The 20,585-nt window shown below is 36.8% G+C and overlaps 1 protein-coding gene across 8 annotated transcripts in view; it reads right to left on the bottom strand.

Moving 5' to 3' along the window:
* The window catches only part of Uggt2 (UDP-glucose glycoprotein glucosyltransferase 2), a 259,231-nt gene that overhangs the window by 164,554 nt on the left and 74,092 nt on the right, over positions 1-20,585 (bottom strand). For all 8 annotated transcript variants that reach the window (XM_029558882.1, XM_029558884.1, XM_029558883.1 and 5 more), the window contains 3 exons: positions 18,428-18,488; positions 13,524-13,615; positions 10,179-10,329 (listed from right to left, as the gene is read on the bottom strand). In XM_029558882.1, the coding sequence (XP_029414742.1) occupies positions 10,179-10,329; positions 13,524-13,615; positions 18,428-18,488 (304 nt within the window). The remainder of the gene's footprint in view (positions 1-10,178; positions 10,330-13,523; positions 13,616-18,427; positions 18,489-20,585) is intronic.

The following is a 20,585-nucleotide window of genomic DNA, read 5'->3' as shown; positions in this document are numbered from 1 at the left end:
GAAGGTTTCTCCAATTGCTTGCTTTTGGTATATAAAAAGGTTACTGTTTTTTTTTTTTTTTTTGTAAGCTGATTTTGTAACCTGCCACTTTGCTGCAAGTACTATCATTTCTAGCAGTTTTCTGGAAGAAGTTTTGGGATCTCTTATGTATAATAGCATATCATCTGGAAATAGTAGTAATTTGACTTCTTTCCCAATGAGTACTTTAATTTCCTGCTCTTGAGTTATTGTTCTAGCAAGAGTTTCAAGCACTATATTGAAAAGGAGTGGAGATGGTGGATAGCCTCATCTTGTTCTTGGTTTTAATGGGAATACTTACATATATTATTATTATTATTATTATCATCATCATCATCATCATTACTATTATTTTGTTTTTGGTCTTTTTGAGACAGGGTCTCTTTGTAGCCCCAGCTGTCCTGGAACTCACTATGTAGACCAGGCTTGCCTTGAACTCACAAAGATCTGCCTGCCTCTGCCTCCCAAGTGCTGGGATTACAGGCATGTGCCACCATGCCCGGCCACACATATTATTTTAAAAATAATCTTTTTGAGACTTTCATACATGAGCACTGTATTTGTATCATTTCCACTCTGTCCTCTCCCTTTCTGGATGTCACCCAGTCCCTCTCCAATTCATGATCTCTTGTCTGTCTTTTGGTATTTTTTTGAGACAGGGTCTCCCTGTAACCCCAGCTGGCCTGGAACTCCCTATGTAGACCAAACTGGCTTTGATCTCAGAGATCCACTTTCCTCTGCCTCCCAAGTGCGTGGACTTGACATGTGCCACCAAGGCTGGCCATGATCTCTTTAATTATTGTTACCTATACACATATATATGTATATATACTCAACCTACTAAATCCATTTAGTGTTCATATGTACATTTGTTTAGGACTGATCACTTGGAATTGGATAACCAGGGGGAGAAAACTGATTCCCTCCTCTCTCTGCAGCTGATTGCCTGTAGCGCTTCATCTAGGAGTAAGGCCTTGTAAAACTTTCCCATTCACACTGGCATGTCAACTGGTAAGTTATTATGAAGGTCTGTCTTGTTTAGGTGACCATATTGTTGAGATTTCATGGATATAGTTTCCCTGTCCTGTTGTGCTGGATAGCTTTAGTGTCAACTTGACATATCTGGGTTGAGGGAGCCTCAATTGGGGAATTGCCTTCATTGGACTGGCCTGTGGCCATGTCCATGGGGCACCTTCTTGATTGTTGAGTGATGTGGGAGGGCCCAGCTCACTGTGGGTGGTAGGTGGGCCTGTGTTGCATAAGAAACAAGGGCCAGGGGAGCAAGCCAGTTAAGCAGCATTCCTCCATGGCTTGTGCTCCAGCTCCTGCCTCCAGGAGAGCCTGCCCTGAGTTGCTACCTTGGGCTCCCTGATGAACTGTGACCCCAGAGATGTAAGTTAAATAAACCCTTTCCTCCCCAAGTTTGTATTGGTCAGAGTATTTTGCCACAGCAATTAAGAAACAAACTAGGACCTGTCTAGAAGGTACTCTCTCTCAGCAGATGTCCTGGTCCTCTGGCTCTTAAAGTACTTTACCACCTCTTCCATGATGTTCTCTGAGCCAGAAGTACAGGCACTGCTTTGTAGATGTACCTATTGTGGTTGGGTACCCCACGGTTGCTTAGTCTCTGCATTTTGACCAGTTATGGATCTACGAACTAGTATCCATCTTCTTCAAAAAGAAACTTTGATGAGAGGTGAAAGCTACACTTATCAGTGGCTATAAGGACAATTGTCTAGAACACAGTTACAAATTATATTGGTTTAGGAAAATGGCAGTAGTAGATTCTCTAAGATTTATGATCTCTCCAGCCACAGGTAGTTGGCTACTTTACAGTATCAGGCATGAATTTCCTATTGAGTGGGCAGTAAGTACAAGTAGACAGCTGTTGGTTAATCCCAAGGTAAAATCTGCACTATGGCACCATTGGGAATATCTCACCAGGCTGGTCACTATTATGGTTTACAGGCTTTTCAGCTGTGTAAGACTATTGATTGTTTTTCTCCCTTGGCAGCTAGCAGAGCACTTTCTGATACTATGAGAGCTAGTCCTCAAGGAGGAGGCTTCTGGATCAGTTCCAGCTCAATTCTTCCAAGTCTTGTGTCCATAATTTGTGGTACATTTACACAATGGAGTTTTATTCAACAGTAAAGAAAGATGAAATAATGAAATTTGCAGGTAAATTGATGGATCTAGAAACTGTTAAACTAAGTGAAGTAATACAGACTCAGAAAAACAAAACACTTATGTTCTCCTTCATTTGTGGATCAAAGCACCAAATCCTTTTAAATTCCATGATCTTTTAATAAGATGATGCTGTACAGCAGTCTCTTCCGGGTGAAATAACCACCATCATCATGATTTCAGCTGTGCCTGCTTGCTAAACATCGTCACAATTGGGCTTGTTGATGGTTGTGCTCCTTCATTAAAGGAGAGGCAAGCAGGGTCATTGGACCCTCACCAGAGTATCCAGCCACTTTTCCCAGCCAACTGTATGTAATTTGGCCTTAATCACACATGGTCTCCTGGATTTGGAGATGTCTAAAGTATATAATCTGGAGAAGGCAAGGAAGAGAAGGCTTGATCCATGCTGGTTAAAGGCTTTCCACTGTGCATACCCTCAGGTCACTCATACACCTCAGCAACCCCTCAGTCATCTCTGTAAGTAATCTCAGTAAATTCATTTACTCCCCAGGAAAACTTCAATCAAACATTGCTTTGACACTAGAATCTTAGAAGGAGATAAACATTGCTTAGTATCCCCAGGAAAAGATTTCTCACAACAGATGGAAAATTTATTTGTTAATGTTATATGTCTCATAATTATTTAAAAGACAAAAAAAAACGTTAAAAGGATATGGGAATGGAGATATTTTCCAAAATAGAAAAAATGAGAAAGCCTAAGCAAGTGATAAAGGTCTGTGTAGGTTTGTTATGATATATAACGTATGAAATGAAAATAATATATACATAATCTTAAAATTTCTAAGGTCATAGTTTAGTCAACTAGTTTAAGGAACAAAATACGAAAACGTTTCATTTTTGCCCAAGCTTTATCTACATAGCACATGGTAATTAAAAGTATCAGACTGGGGACTGGAGAGATGGCTCAGCGGTTAAAAGCACTGACTGCTCTTGAAGAGGACCTTGGCTCAATTCCCAGCACCTACATGGCGGCTATAAATGGTTCTTCACTACAGTTCCAGGGGAATCTGAAGGCCTCTTCTGACCTCCGTGGCATTGCATGACATGAGTACACTCACAGTATGCAGGCAATACACTCATACACAAAGTAAAAATAATAAATAAGGGGCTGGAGAGATGGCTCAACGATTAAGAGCACTGACTGTTCTTGTAGAGAACCTAGGTTCGATTCCCAGTACCTACATGGTGGCTATGAACCGTCCTTAACTCCATTTCCAGGGGAAGCCAAAGCTCTCTTCTGACCTCCATGGCATTACACGACATGGGTGCACTGACATACATGCAAGCAATACACTCATACACATAAAATAAAAATAATAAATAAAATATTTTTAAAAAGTACCAGACTGGTGGAACTAACCTTCTTGGATGTTTAACAGCCACAATTTGAGGCCTATACTAATCTGGCTAGAAGGGACTTAAAGAACAGGTTTTGCTCCTTGCCCTGCAAGGTCGACTAAGTTCCAGTAGACTATGGAGCATCTCTCAAAATGTCCTGTAACTGTGGTGAGTTACCTGCCCTCTTGTTCAGGGAGGCCATGGAGACACCACCAGATGGACTTGAAATGGTGTCCAGTCTACAAAGAGGAGGGTCAACACAGAGGAAACATTTCCTCCATGCTTCCAAGTGAAGTCAGCCATAGTCAAGCAGGACATTTGACTTATCTTTACATAGATGGAACAGGTAAAAGAAAGGAGCCAGGAGCTCTTCCCAAGCCCATGTGACCCCTGAGGAACAGGTCCTCAAACAACCTTAAGAGTAAAAATCAATTGGTTTATTTGGGCCAACTATATGGCCTTAAACACCCAAAAGGAAGGTATAACCAAAGATTAAAGTGATCAGTCTATTTCTCTAAGAGTTCAAGGGATTATACTTCCCAGACATTGGACTTAAGTCCATATAAAATGGTATTTAGACAGTTATTTCTCATTGATGATTGTTTCTAATCAGAAAGTGCTGATCAGATGTAAGACTTCAAATCTTGGTCTCAATACTGTAGTGCCCATCTGTAGCTAAGGGAGACAGCCCACTCTTGTTCTAAAATGATGGCTAAATTTGTTTTTGCCCCCTATCTGGAAGCCTTTGCAAAGGAACTGACACTAATTCTAACCACTCCAACAGCTATCAAAGTGCCTGAAAACAAATCCTGAGTCCATCACTCTCGAGTCTGGCCTTGATAGAGAAAAGAAAAATGAGGAGGAGGAACCCAATAGGGGGATGCTTTTGGAAGTTCTTGTCAAGAAATTCCAAAGGATTCTGATATGTTTGAAATTTTGCCCTGTTCTTACTTTTCTTCTGGTTCCCTGTCTAGAACTTGTAATGCTAACTATTCTTGCTTTTACTTCTCCTTCACATCTCCTAGGCACGAGTGAAGGACTTCCTTTTCTCCCTACAGTTAAATGTTATGCAATTTGGGAGTCTTTTAGAGAGACCCACTGAAGGGGTACCTCAATTACCTCACCCTGTGTCCCTGTTCAGTATGGAAGAAGCCAGAGTGGTCTGCATTCCAATTCCTTATCTGCAATTTGGGTAACCTCTTCAGAGGATGTTGTGATAAGGAGGTAGGAATTGGCTAGGGAGTTAGGGTAAAAAGACCCCAAAGAAAAGTAGTCAGTTTCTTGGCTAAAGGTGAAAATGCCCTTTGGTCTCTTAGTAACACACTCTGTTCCAAAGGCCAAAAATCTCAAAAGTATTTAGGAGCTCTTATCTAGTCCCTAAAAAATTTTAGGGTTACCTCTTCAGAGGGGGGTAATGTTATGAGTAGCAAAAAGCCCCATTAAGAAAAAAAGAGTAGACGAAGTTGTCAGGAAAAAGTGATGGGGAGATACGGGAGGAGTTGGAGGAGAGGGAACTGGCATGGATTTGATCAAAACACCTTATATGCATGTATGAAGTTCTCAATTTTTTTTTAAATTAAAAAAATATAAAAAGGTATGCATTCAAATATAAAACAAAATTTAAATGGGAAAGTACAGAAGGAATATTCTATTGTGTAGGGTTGCATAGGGGCCATCAATTCTCTTTGCAAATATCATGGACTTTTGCTTATGTGTGTCTCCTATATTTTATATAGATACATAAAATCATAGATATATACACATACATACTTACAGTATATAATGGAAAAGATAAATATTTTCATTCTAAAAGCAAGGAAAAGGAAACTCACAAGGAAGAATGAGTCCAAAGAAGATTTTTTTTTACTAAATGAATTTTGTGTTGGGGAGAGTCACTTTTCTCTGGGTATGTGGACACATAGGTTGTTCATGCCCTAGCAGATGGATCCCACTCCAATTTGCAAATGATCAGCACTAATGGAACTCAGGGAGCTATTAATAATAGTAATTGTAAAAGAAGATAGGAAGGTGGGTTGATGGGTCCTGACAGGATTTGGAGAGAGGTAATTGGGGGAGAATAAGAACAAAATATATTGTATACATATATGAAATAAACAAACAAAAACATTATTTTTAAAAAAAAAACAGGAAAAAGTTTTTGTTATACAATCCAGATCTACAGAAAATACGAGAAGGAGTACATCAATCCAAACAGAAAGATATACACACTCAAGAAGTCACAGGGAACAAATAAAACTATACCAGGATGGGTAACCAAAGATCTGAGTTAGACAGGTAGAGAGAGGAGAGACAAATAATGCCTAACTAGTGTAAAAAGTCAGAAGGAATCATATCAGTTCAACAATCTAATGAAAAATTACACATATAATATCTCTACTTGAGTCCATGTGTGTAGCTAAAGGTCACATAACAAGAAACAGCACAAGACAGGAGAAAACTTCTTTGAGTTGTTGGCCAAGGTGATCCAAGTGACTCCCAAAATTACACAGGCTACTGCCACAGCCCTTCATGGCCTCCCAGATCTTGAAGTTAAGATCCTACTGCTGAAGACAGAACACATTTCAGACATAGGATTTGGAACAATGGAGCTGGAATTAACCTGGAAGCCACTTCCCCTGAAGGCTAGTTCTCATAGCTTTGGATAGCATTACGCAAATTGCTAAGGGAGAACATCAACTGATGGTCTAACACCATATTGTTCAAGACCATGTAACCATATGAGTGGCCAGCACAGCATATGATATTTGTGCAGTAGTGGCACTTTTATCCTGGGGGGCAAACAGCAGCTATCCATTTGGACTAACTCATTCAATGAGAGGAATACATGTATGGTACTTCAAATACAGCCAAATACACATGGCTAGAGAGGTCATAGATCTTAGAGAAAACCTCACGACTGTCATATCCCTAGACTAATGCAATTTCTTACTATGTGCAAAATATGTATCCTTATATTTACAGACAAATATCCCAGCCACCAATCCTCAAAGAAGCTTCTTTCGCACCAGATGGAAACTATTACAGAGTACCACAACTGGTCACACATAGACATTGTCTGTGATTTGGCCAAGCCTAAGTGGCACATCTACAATGCAACCTCTATACCTCAGGCTCATGGAACATAGAGCAACGGGCAAAGAGGACTTATGAATCTCTCAGTTTTCATTAATGAAGCTCCCTCATGCAGTGGAGGTCCAGGAGCACCAAAGGTCACAAATGGCCAAGCATAGAGATTAAGAGTCTACAGAATGTTGGTCCTCAGACAGGGCTCTTATATTAAACTTCACCCACCCAGAGCTCAGGGGATGGAAAGATTGTAAGACCCAGGGAGTGCAAGACCATATGGAAATAGAGTCCTACAAGCTCCTGGGACCCTGCTTAAATGAACCTACAGCAATGATGTCAGCATGCACAAGACCCATGCAAACTCAAGAGACAAAAACCCAGCAGTGAACTGGGGAAACGGACAGCATACCCCAATCTTAGCTGAAGAAATATTGGCAACTGATTACTACTGAGTGAGGAAGAGCTGATTTTTCTAAAGTGAAGGACTCTCCATCAGCTGACTAGACCTCAGTAGATGAACTTGCACTGAGAAATATCTGGGAACACTAACTTGACACAATAGGCCTTAACACAAATGACAGAATGTATGAATTTCAATAGGGGGCAGGCTATGGGAGGGTGCCAGTGGGAAAGGAGGTATAAAGTTAAGATTGATTGAGATGTTCTGTATGAAATACACAAAAATTCAATAAAAAATTTTAAAAAATCAACATGGGGATTAATATACACTATTCAATAATAAACTCTGAATATTAATGGTATCCATTCCCCAATAAAAACACACTGATTGGATTAGAAAATATGATCCATTGTTTTCCTGCCTCCAAAAATCACACCTTAGCATCAATGATAGATACCACCTTAGGGGAGAAGAATGGAAAAAGGTATTATAAGCAAATGGAACTACGAAATAACCAGGTGGAACTATTCTGATATCTGAAAAAATTAACTCCAAACTAAAACTAGTCAGAAAAGATAGGGAAGGATATTTCATTCTCTTAAAGGAAAAATCCACCAAGAAGATACTACCATTCTAATCATGTATATTTACAGGGCCACACAATTTCAAAAAAGGAACTATTGAATCTAAAATCATAGATTGATTCTGACACAGTGATAGCTGACTTTCATACTCCAGTCTCACTAATAGCCAGGTCACTGGAAAAAAACGAAACAGAGAAACTCAGGAGTTAAATGATATCATAAAATCAAATGGACCTAACATATAGCTACAGAAGTTTCCATCTACATACTAAAGAATGCACACTCTTCTTGGCAGTCCATGAAACTTTCTCCAAAACTGGCCATATATTAAGACACAAAGCAAGTCTCAACAAAGACAGGAAATTTGAAAGAACATTCTTCATAATATCAAACCATAATGGAATAAAGCTAAATAATAATAACAAGGTAAACTATAGAAAGTACACAAACTCATAGAAACTAAACACACTACTGAATAATTGGGTCAAGGGAGGAATCAGGAAGGAAACTTTAAAAATTCCTAGAATTGAATGAAAATAAAAACACAATATATCAAAGTCTATGGGGCACAACGAAGACAGTCTTAAGAAGAACAGTTTGTAGCACTAAGACTCTACATAAAAAATTGAGAAATCTTATGTTAATAATGTAATGATAGACTTTGAAGGCCTTGGAAAACAAGAATGAACCACACCTCGAAGACATATGGGAAGAAATAATATATCAGGGCTGAAATCAATAAAATAGAAATAAAAACACACAAAAAATCAGTGAAACAGAGTTCATTCTTTGAAAATATTAATAAGATGGACAAACCTCTAGGCAAATTAACACAGAGAGAGAGAGAGAGAGAGTCCAAATAAATAAGATCAGAGATGAGGAAATTCAGAGAATTATAAGGACATACTTAAAAAACCCTATATCCCACCAAACTGCAAAATCAAAAAAAAATATATATATATATGACTTACCAAAGCTAAATCAAGATAAAAGAAATAATTTAAACAGGTCCATAATATCCAATGAGATAAAAGTAGTAATTAAAAATCTCCCAAACAATAAAAGCCCAGGGTAAGATGACTTTCGTATGAATTCTATCAGACTTTCTACTAAACTATTACTATGAGTGTCCCAATTTCTAGGCCCTTTGGGTCCTACTAAATAACCTATTCTGAAGATGGCTCATTTAAAAAAATCATATAGTCTAGACTGTCCAGGAGTACTTCTCTCAGCATGGGATATTTAAACTAATTTTTGAAAAGAAAGTAGGAATTAATTGGAAAACAGAAAAAGTACTCTCCATCCATGAGACAGGAAATTTTATAATCTGAGAACTGAAAAATATTAATAGTCTGTTTGCATCTTACAGATTATACTACAGATCACCTTTGTGCTTAAACAAGAAGAAGATGTGACTATATTTCAAAAAACTCTCAGGCTGCAGTACACAGACTGGAAGTTATAGAGTCACTGTAAACTGTCCAGGCACAATTCTTACTGCGCTATGGTATTATTCTTATGTTCTTCAGATATTAACTATTTGGGGTTATATTTCTGCTAATGTTCATATGGTTGTTCTGTTTTTTAAGAATATTTACTTTTATTATTTTTATTTTATGTGTATGAGTGTACTGCCTGCATATATGTAAGTGAACCCGTGTTGTGCAGTGCCCATGTAGGTCAGAAGACATCAGATCCCCTGGAACTGGAGCTACAGATGGTTGTTAACTCTCTGGGAACTGAACCTGGATCCTCTGCAAGAGCAGCCAGTGCTCTTAACCACTGAGCCATCTCTCCAGCCCCCTCTTCTGTTTTTATCTTTAAAGTTGCAAAAGATTTTTTTTTAAAAAGATTGTATTTTTAGCCGGGCGTGGTGGCACACGCCTTTAATCCCAGCACTCCAGAGGCAGAGGTAGGTGGATCTCTGTGAGTTCAAGGCCAGCCTGGTCTACATAGTGAGTTCCAGGACAGCCAGGGCTATAGGGAGACCCTGTCTCAAAAAAACCAAAAAAAAAAAAAAAAGATTGTATTTTTTATTTTATGTGTATGAATATTTTACCCGAATGTAGGTAAGTGCACCACATGTACACCTGGTGCAAGCAGAAATCAGAAGAGGCACCAGATTCCCTGGAACTAGAGTTAAGAAGAGTTGTTAGCTGCCATGTGGGTGCTGGGAACTGAACCTGGGTCCTCTGGAAGTGCAGTGAGTATTCTTAACTACTGAGCCATCTCTCCAGCCTCTGGAAAGGATTCTTAATTGGAGTAGATATTCTTATATGACACTACAAGGGGAAGAGGATGAGCCTGTATTTTGGCTTTCTCTCCTGAGTACTGTTTCAAAATGCTTAAATTTATCCTAAATGTTGCCAATATTTGGTTTATTTTAAGCCTTAAAAATCAGAAACTTGAAACATTTGTGGTCCTAAGCATTTGGAAAAGGGATATTCAACCTATATGATAATTTAATATTTCTTATATATGACAGAGAGTATTATTGCTCCAACAATATCAAAGGTTTTAGAACAAGGGACAACATGAATACTTACCATTATAGAAGAATGCCGAATATCTAAAATATAGTCAGAGTCCCAAACAGGTGAACTTAATTTTAAAATTTTGCTCCTATCTTCTTCATTAAGCCCAAGATTTCGAAGGCCATTCATCATTTTTCCTTCTGATTTCAGCATATCCAAAATACTTTATGTTAAGAAAGAAAGAAATTTCATTTTTATTTGTCAAACTTTTTAGAGAATCTTCTAAAGTTTGTTAGATTTATCTTTCATTTCTGTATCTGTTCATGTATGTGTCTGCACATGTGTGTACATGTGTGTTGAAGATGGGTTAAAGTCAAGTGTCTTTCTTAATTACTCTCCATGTTGTTTTTTGTTTGTTTTCTGTTTTGTTTTGTCTTTTTTTATTTTACTTTTTTGGTCTTTTTTTGAGACAGGGTTTCCCTGTAGCCCCAGCTGGCCTGGAACTTACTATGTAGACCAGGCTAGCCTTGAACTCACAGGGATCCACCTGCCTCTGCCTCCCAAGTGCTGGGATTACAGACGTGCACCACCACGCCTGACTTTCTCCATGTTATTTTTTCAGACAGGATGTTTCATTGAATCTGAAGCTCACTAATTTGCCTAGACTTGTCTGGCAACCCTAAAACATAAGTGCCATGCTTGGCTTTTTACGTGGATGCTGGAGGGATCTAAATTCAGGGCCTCTACCAAGCACTTTCTGGTATCTTCCCATCTTCCCAATCCAAGTTTGATAGATTTCTTAAAACATTAGAAAAAATTTCTGTTGAAATTTTTATTAATAGAAAGAAAATGTATTATTCAAATAAACTCTTCAATAAATATAACAAGTACCCCTAACTACTTATTTAGAAATGCACTGACAATGTTGTGGGATAATAACATTTTGCTATTATTTAAACGATAACAATGAATACTTCATTCTTTACAAAAGTAGTAAAAATGAGGAAAAAATAAGGAAATAACTCACTATTTTGAAAATCTACAAAATCAATCAAACAGATACAAAAAAAATGTCAATATACAAAAAGAACCATTGAAGCAAGAAAGAAAATATATGCTTAGAATACAAATTGGAATTTATTACATAAATAGGTTGAACATCCCTTTTCTCAAAATCTGAAATTCAAAACCTTTTTGAGCACTGATGTCATAAGTGTGAAATTTTACACAACATATGATGGATTACAGTCAAAACATGGGCATACTAAAAATGTATTAAGTGTGTATGAAACATAAATTTCCTGTTCAGGCTTGGGATCCATAGCTGAGTTGTCTTAATTTGTATATGCAAATATTTCAAACTAAAAGAAAAACAGAAACCTGAACCACTTGTGGCCCTAAGCATTTGGAAAAGGGATATCCAACCTGTAGGACAATTTGGTATTTCTTACACATGACAGAGAGTATTATTGCTCCAACAATATCAATAGAAAATAACTTCACTGGTAAAAAGCTAGGGCAATCTGAGTATTTATAGTACTGTGTATCAAGCTCATGCTGTGCTGTGAAGTGGCAAGAACATTCTAAGCAGGCTTCCTTCAAGTCCTTAAGCTGTTTAGTTTATAATTTCTGATTTGTAATTATAGATGAGATTGAAATTACATTAGCAATATCTTTTCCATTTTGGAAGTTTTTGTGGTGTTTAATGAGCCTGTCTTTGTATGACATAATTTTAGTCCCCCACCCCAATAGCTTTGTCTTTTTATTTTAGCTCAAAGGAAAATGTCAGAGAAGCACAACATATCAGAAGGAAATGGAATTTTGAATCTTACTACTATTTGCTGCTTGTATGGAATTTTGAATCTTACTACTATTTGCTGCTTGTATCTTCATCTTATGGTAGATAGTCCTTAGGTTTCATTTATCAAATTAAAAAAAACAATAAGCAGTTTTTTCCTTACTCTTTTTAAATCTTAAATTTTGGACAATGAGTAAAAAAAAACTGGTTCTTTCGATATGCCTATATTTATAAATAAAGGACTTCTTAATTCCACATAAATGTTTTTAAAGAATTTTGTTTGACCTACAGAACTTGACATCATCCAGCATCCTAATTTCATATTTGCTTTCTGACAGACACAGATACTTTGAATTATCTTTGTTAATTTCTATTGGAGAAACATCTTATGTTGCTTTGAGTTCTGTTCTAGAGGGTAGAGATCCCAGAATTACTAAGTCTAGTCCCAAAGAACTTTCCTGTTAAACCATTAACCTACTTTTAAGTGAAAGACAGTCTAGAATAATGGAATCAGTATAGTTCTAGTAGCCACCAGAACAAATCTCTAAGATATCTCCCAGTTCTGACATTTTAAGATACTGTGGGATTGGACATTTTGGTAGACTACAACGAAATAATAGAACTGTTTTACACAATAAGAAACATTGTATACAAGAGTAAGGGGGACAGAGAGGATAAGTAACAGGTACCAATGTACAGTTAGATAGGAAGAACATTTTATAGCAGAATTGGGTGACTGTAGTTGACAAAAATTTGTTGTATTTCAGAACACCAAAGAGAGGATTTAATGTCCAGAACATGAAGAAATGATAAATCTTCGAGGTGACAGACTGTTATGTCTATCATATATATATATGTATACGTGTACATTATGTACATGTATCAAAATAACAGCCCATGAACAAAAGATGATGCAGAGACCTGAAGGTTCAGTGCCTTGTCACAATGGGAGAAAGATCATCCTACACTTATCACCCCCTCCAAGGCTCAGGGACTTTTGCAGAAGAGGTTGGTGGAAAGAATGTAAGAGCCAGAGGAAGGGGTGGAGTGTTAACTGGAAGTGTCCTCTGACAACTATGCCAGCAAGCTGTAGTCACACTTCCTTCCCATGCTAGTCAAGGAGTCAGTGGGGGTGTCAGTTACCCGTCTTGCCCAATCAGTTGACCTCAGCTGCATGTGTGGGAGAGGCTGAGGATATATATGCCAAGAACATCATGAGGCACATCTCTTGCCATTTTGTGTGGCTGTCAGGAAGTCACAGGATCTATATATATATGGGGGGAGATTCCCACTCTTCCATAAATAAACCCCCACCCTATGTTCTGTTAGCAAGCCCAATAAACTCATTAGGGTTAAAAAAAAAAGGAAACAAAGTTGGTAGAGAAGGTGAGTGGATCTGGGAGGAATTGGGGAGAGGGGTGAATATGATTAAAACACATTGTATGAAAGTCTAATAAAATAATTTAAAAAATCATGTTGAAGTCCATAAATGTATATATGTCAAAAATTTTTAAATGTTGATTAATTTTAATTTTTTTTTGCATTTTGACAAATACTAAATTCAAGACTGTATTTATTATTATATAAGTCAGAGTTTATATTAGTAATTTAAAACTTACCTAAAAGGATCATAAACATCCATATTAACAAGAAGGCCATTTATAAATAGATGAGCATCACCTGGATTAATTTCAAATTTATTTTGGAGATCCTTGAAACAAAGCAAAATATCAATTAACCAACAATAATGGTAATTTTATTTTATGTGTGTGTTTTGCCTGTATGTATGTAAATGTACTCATGTTGTGCAATGCCCACAGAGACCAAAAGAGGGTGTCTGATACCTTGGAACTTTAGTTATGTATGGCTGTTAGCTGCTATGTGAGTGCTGAGAACTGAACTTGGGTCTTCTGTCAAGAGCAACCAGTGTTCTTAACCACTGATCCATCTCTTGAGCCCTATATAATGGTAATATTTTACTTCCAGTCCTTTAAATATGCAATACATACAAAATAACCAGTTATTTTGTTAAAGCATCTTCAGTTAGCTGTTGATTAGAAGAAATTCCTCAGAAAATTACTTATAAAGTGCTTGATTGGAAGCAAATTATTTCGTGTGTGTGTGTGTGTGTGTGTGTGTGTGTCTGTGTGTGTTGCTTGAAGAATCAAACAGAAAGCCTTGCACATCCATATTCTAGGCAAGTGTTCTAACTATGAACTATCTCCTTAGCAATTCTGTGAATTCTTCATGCCCAATATTCTTTTCAGCCTATATGTACATAGTTACACATATCTACATGAAAGACAGCTTCATTTCTATGGATATTCCACATGTAGAATAGTTTCCTCATGTTCAATGCTGTTTTTGAGAAGTCTGTTACCAATCTGCATTTCTTTCCTTATAATCTATTACACAAACATGTCCCTTTTCCCCCCTAGAGTTCAATAGTTCTTCCCTTGTGTTTGGTCATTCTGGGTCAATTTTCCCAGTTATACATAATATCCATTCATACATAGATTTTATCTTTTTACTTTAGAAATTATAATTGTAATTTAAGCATGTCTTTTCTGTTTTCTGTAAGGCCAACTCTCCCTTATATCACTTGCAACTGTTGTTTTTATCTGTGAAATCCCTTGATCTCTACTTTCTGTACCTTTGCAAAGCTTTCTGTTGTAATTTCACATTTCTTACTTGAGCATCATCAGCTATCACTGTATGTCCATCTTTAACCTGAGTCACTGTATTTCTAAACCTATACTGTTTCTCAGCTTCAATAACATTTTACATTTTTTAATGCATGTCTGATTCCTGTATAATTTTCTTCTGTTGAGCCAGTTTCTTCATCTATAAAAATGTTTCTCCTGTCCCTCTATCCTACTCTCCTTATACACTAGAATCTTTAAATGAATCTAGTTTTACCTTCTACATTTGTCAAAAATGAATGAGTCAGACTTTCATGGGATAGATATTGGCAGAGGAGGTTCTTTTGGGAAGCAAAAGGCATAAAATAGCTTTCTAGGTTTCTCTGCTTGAAGATTCTTTACAGTGATCTATATTTGCATTGGGTCACCTAATGAAAGCAAGTCAGTCTTATATTCTCATTTTATTTTATACTTTATTTTGTGTCGTGTATGAATGTATTGCTTGCATGTATGTAAGTACACCCATGTTGTGCAATGCCCACAGAGACCAGAAGAGGGCACTGGATTCCCCTAGAAGTGGCGTTATGGATGGTTGTTAGCTGCCTTGTGGGTTCTGGGATTTGAACCTGGGTCCTCTGCAAGAGAAGTCGGTGCTCTTAACTACTGAGCCATCTCTCCAGCACCAGTCTCATATTCTCAAACAATAGTCTGGTTCAAGACTCTGATTACCAGTCACTTTTTCTTTACCTCTAGGGAATATTGTCTTTTCTTTCAAATGCTACCCTTGAAATTATTCCATTTGGTGACTGGGAATGTTGTAATATAAATTACATTGATAAATTATCATGTGCTGTTTGCACTTGTTGAATTTTGCTCTGGGAGGAAGGAGGGATCCCCTGAAACAAACTCAAGCATGTTTATCTCATATCCTGTGTGACTCCCTGTCCCTGGCCTTGTAACAAGGAGAAAGGAGAACAACAAACAGCTAAAATCCTGTGCCTCTAAGAACAGCTAGGAAAGAAACCATTTTCAGTAGAGGTTACTACTATTTATCCCATTGTATAAAAATGCCCATGTCCCCTACAGGCTAGTTCATATATGAGTACATTAAATTGGAATTTGTATGTGTGGGGGAGGAAGTCTAGAGAGGGGAGGGGATCTAAGTACCATCAAACTATACTGTATGAAAAATACGACAGTTTTTTAAAAGTATGATCAGATAGCTGTGGATTACCTAAAGCTGCTCAATGGGAGGGAACTCATGTTGGTACTGTAAACACCACCAAATACACATGGCGAGAGAGGTCACAGATCCTAGAGAAAAACCTGTGTCTGTGTCTGTCACATCCCCAGACAAATTTCTTAGTGTATACTAAATATGTACCCATATATTTAAGGACAAGTATACCTCTCACCGCTCATCAAAAAAGTTTCTTATTGCAACAGAAAGTATTACAGAGTTCCACAACTGGTGACACACAGAGAATAAGTGTCTGTCTGATGCTCAGTCCTGGAGCACTCCTAACTAGTCTGTCTGGATCTATCTGGTCCCACCAATAAAAAATCAAAAGAGAGAATTTGAAGCATAAATGAACTGTTCATACCCAATCAGAAAGCAACCAAGCTATACTAACAATATAAACAGAAGTAAACTTCAACTAAACAAAGACAGGCTTGAGTTTCATACCTGAAACACAAGCAATAAAAAGAAATCCACATGCCCAAACCACAACGAAAAAATAAAAATATGAAAAACCACCACATTAATATGTCTAGACCAAACCTACTTGTCCTACTGAAATGCTTTACAATGAGAACTACTTAGAGGAACACCAGGACACAGAATTAAAAGAATCATAAACATGACCAAAAAATTCAATGAACTTAAATACCACACAAACAACTCAAAGAGGGCAGGGATAAACTCCTGATGGAAGCTCAAGAAAATATAAATATATGGATGAATGAAATGATACAGATGATTCAGGATTTGAAAAATGAATCCATGAAAGGGATAGAAATACTGAAGAAAACTCAGGCTGAAATGAAGATGGAATTGAAAAACACAATAATCCAATGTGAATGAAATGACAGGAAAAAGCCTCACCAACAGAGAGAATAAAATGGAAAACAAAGTATCAAGACTGAATGATAAAGTTGAAGAATTGGACCACTCAGCAACAATATGAAATTACATGCTCTTACCTACAGAGCCATTTCTTTTTTTTTTTAAATAGTTTTACTTGCTATAAACTTAATAGACTCACATATTTAAAACTTAAAAACATGGCTATCATGGATCATTCTCTGGACTGAACAAATGTTCAGTTATTCCCACAACATCTCTTAAACTTCATGAAATCTTTCAGTCTTTAGATTCAAATTATCACAAGTAAAAATGTTCTGATGACAAAAAATACCCACTTTGGGCTGTTAAGTGAGTTGAGAACAATTCAATTTCAATTGTGTAAAACAACTGACACACTGGTTATTTCTTTTTCCTCTCTCTTCTGTCCTCTTTCCTATCTTATTTCAGGTGATCTTAAAGAAGCAAATTATAAAAGGAACTCAAAAGAAAAAAAAGCCTTTTTAAAGATGTGGGAGCAATTAGTAAAATTACAGAAGGGGGCAATTAACAACTCAGTGTTGAAAGAGACCTAGAAATTTTTGCAAAGAGAGAAAGAATATCCTAGGTAGGGGCATGTGTATAGAATGCAATAACTTTTCTTCAAATCATATTTGCTTTATTACCATCTGTGTAGCTGGATGCAATCATTGAAACAGTTGACAAAATTATACCAGTGAGAGAGCAGTGCTGGTGGGAAAACCTAGCACCTTACCCAGCCCAATTTTCTGCTTACCTCCATTATAAGAAAATAAATACAAGTTTTTCTAGCTTCCTTTGCAGCTAGAGGTGGCCACATGACAAAGTTCTAATCCATGAGATATATACCACATGTCCTGAAGTGTTTAAGGAAGGCATTAAGAGCATGAATGTGGTTATTAACATTCTTCTTGCCTCTTTGGCTTTGAATACAGATAGTAAGTCTTCAGCTGTGGCTGCCATCTTATCACCCAAAATAAAGCCATTTGGTATTTTTATGAACATTCCCTGACACTGTGGAGCACTATAATTAGAACATCAATAGGTATCTATTTTGAGACATCTTTCATTTCAGTTTTTTTGGAGGCAGAAACCCACTATGTAGCTTCAACTATCCTGGAACTCACTGTGTAGACTGGGCTGGCTTTGAGCTCATATAGATCTACCTGCTCTGTCTCCTGAGTCCTGGGTTTAAAGGCATGTACCACTATACCCAGCCCTGAGATATCTTTTCATATGAGAAAAATAAATTACTACTGTTTAGGACCATATGAGTCTAGTGTGATATTATTTAAATAACAAATCATCCCTATGAAATAGAGCTAGGCAATGTCCAGTATAAGCATTAGCATAAATATTAACATAGTATAATTTGTTAAGTAAATGCTAACTTAGACCACTTGGAACAATCTTATCAAATATTGAACAATTGTGCCTTATTTGCTATAGGAGTCTAGTAATGTTCCAGTAGTCTCACCCTAACTTGGTCTTCCTAAGCCTCAAAATTAGTAATAAAGACAAAGAGATTAACTGTATTACTACAGGAGCAGAAAGTCTGGGGACTAGGATGAAATAAGTAGGAGCTATGTCAGAAAAGACTAGCTAGAATCAGATATATACTGCATAGAGTAGACAATACAAAAATTTAAGATGTTGGATTATTTTAATAATCAAAAAGCAGAAACTTAACATTTACCTTTTATAAAGACAAGATTAAATTGTAAAATGGCGAATTAGTATGTTAAATTAAAAATAATTTCAAGAAATTCAAGCAAACCTTTTGATTTTCTTGTATTTCTTCTCTCATTAGTTGATTTACAGCAATCCTGGTCAGAGATCTGGGAAAAGAACTCAAGTTACTTAGTAATATAAATACAATTCATTCCTTCATAAATGTTTAGTACTAGTCAGTAGTTCAATGTAACATTTATTATTTCTTCAATGTATATTTTTATGAATTTTTGTGCACATCATATAAAACATCTTAATCATATTTACATCCCTTCCCCCATCTGCATCCCCATATCTCCCAACTGCATTTCATGCATTCTGTCTTATATGTTAGGGTCCCTCCGTGTAAGTTCATCCACTGGAGTCTAGTCAGCCTATCTAGAGTCACTCCCTAAAGGAAGATCAGCTCTCTCACCCAGTAGTAATCAGCTGCCAATAGTTTTTATGGGTCCTGCTGTCCATTTCCCCAGCTCTATGAGGGGTTTTTGTCTGACTGAGTTTGCATGCTCTCACTCTCACCAATGTAACATGCTTTAGAAAAAGCTTTGTATTTTCAAATGCTTCAAGGTATTTTCATACATTTGACAATGGTCTATATCTTACTGTACATTTTATTTGATTCACGTGAAATGTAGACTAAAAATTTCATATACGCACTTATGCATCAAATATCATATTGCTTATTTACCATTCTTTTGTTTCTAAAACATTCAATTATGTATGTATATAAATGCAAATAGGCAGCTTTTAGAATATTTTGGTTAACTTGGCATTAACACTACAGGCAATGCAGTCATCTACTGATACAAATGGGGGGTTGGTCCCAGGATCTGCCATAAAAACAGAAACCAATGCATGAATGTCCATGATCCTTATATAAAATGATATTGCATTTGCATATAATCTATATATATGTTCCTGTAAACTTTTAATCATCTATTGATGATTTAGAATATGTAGCATGCTGTTATATAAACAGTTGTTTTAGTATATTATTTAGGAATATTATAAGAATTTCTGTTCAAGTTTAATGAACAGACTACTATATTTTAAATATTTTCCACCTGAAATTCATCAAATTTGTGGATATGGTATTCAGAGATAGGGAGGGATGACTGCACTGATTTTATATTATTGACTCTGGAAGACTTTAATATTGTTTTATAATTTAGAGATAGAATTTAAAAACTCCTCAAACGACATTGAGAGTAAAAATAAATTGGCTTATCTTGGCCAACTGTATGGCCTTAAACACCCAAAAGGAAAGTATAACCAAAGATTAAAGGGGCCAATATAATTTCTTAAGAGTCCATATGCATAGCTAAAGGCTACATAACAAACAACAATGCCAGATAGGAGATACCTTCTTTTGAGTTGTTGTCTGGCCAAAGGGCTCCCAGATAGTAACCCGCATAGAACTGGGAAAATGAACAACAGACCCCATTCTTATCTAAAGGAATATTGACAACTGATTGCTGCTAGATGGAACAGCTGACCCTCCTAAAACAAAGACCTCTAGATAGGCTGACTAGATTCACCAGAAGGGCAAGTAGTGGGGAATGGCTGGGGTGCTGACAACACAGCAGACAGTAGCAGGGATATCAGAGTATAAGGGCTCTAGTTGGGGGAGGGAGGCTATGGGAGGGTGCCATCTGGGAAGTGGGTGTATAGTTAGTTGAATAAGATGGTTTGGGATGTTCTGTGTGATATTACACACACAAAAAAAATCAACAATTTTTAAAAATGTATTATATTTGAGGAGGAAGCATGGAAATTTACGTCATGCTAATTAGTAGAGGTGATAAACATTACCACTGCAATCTACCCGATGACTTTATAGACACACACAAGCACCAAGGATCCAAGTGCAACCGATTCTGACTAGATATGACTATAATCAGATACATATAGATTAGAGATGCATATGCCAACATCTCAGTGTTAGAAGCAAAAACAATGAGTCTTTCTGCAAGGAACAATATATTCTAAAATGAAATGGAGATCCTTTTTAAAGGTTAAAAACTCATTCAATTTTATGTCTTACAGGGCTTATACTGAGTTCAATATTGTATAACTTTATTAATTCAACTGTGAACCTAGAAACTTGCAGCCACTTGTGAAAGAGATGTACTCTTGCTCTGGAGTGTGTTATTTAATATGTTAAAGCTCTAGTGAAATGCTTCTTCTAATCATACAGTTATTAA

This window comes from Nannospalax galili, unplaced genomic scaffold, assembly GCF_000622305.1.
Source record: "Nannospalax galili isolate Female #2095 unplaced genomic scaffold, S.galili_v1.0 scaffold528, whole genome shotgun sequence".
NCBI lineage: Eukaryota > Metazoa > Chordata > Mammalia > Rodentia > Spalacidae > Nannospalax > Nannospalax galili.
Note: the sequence above shows the minus strand (reverse complement) of the source record. Positions and strands in the feature narration are given on the sequence as shown.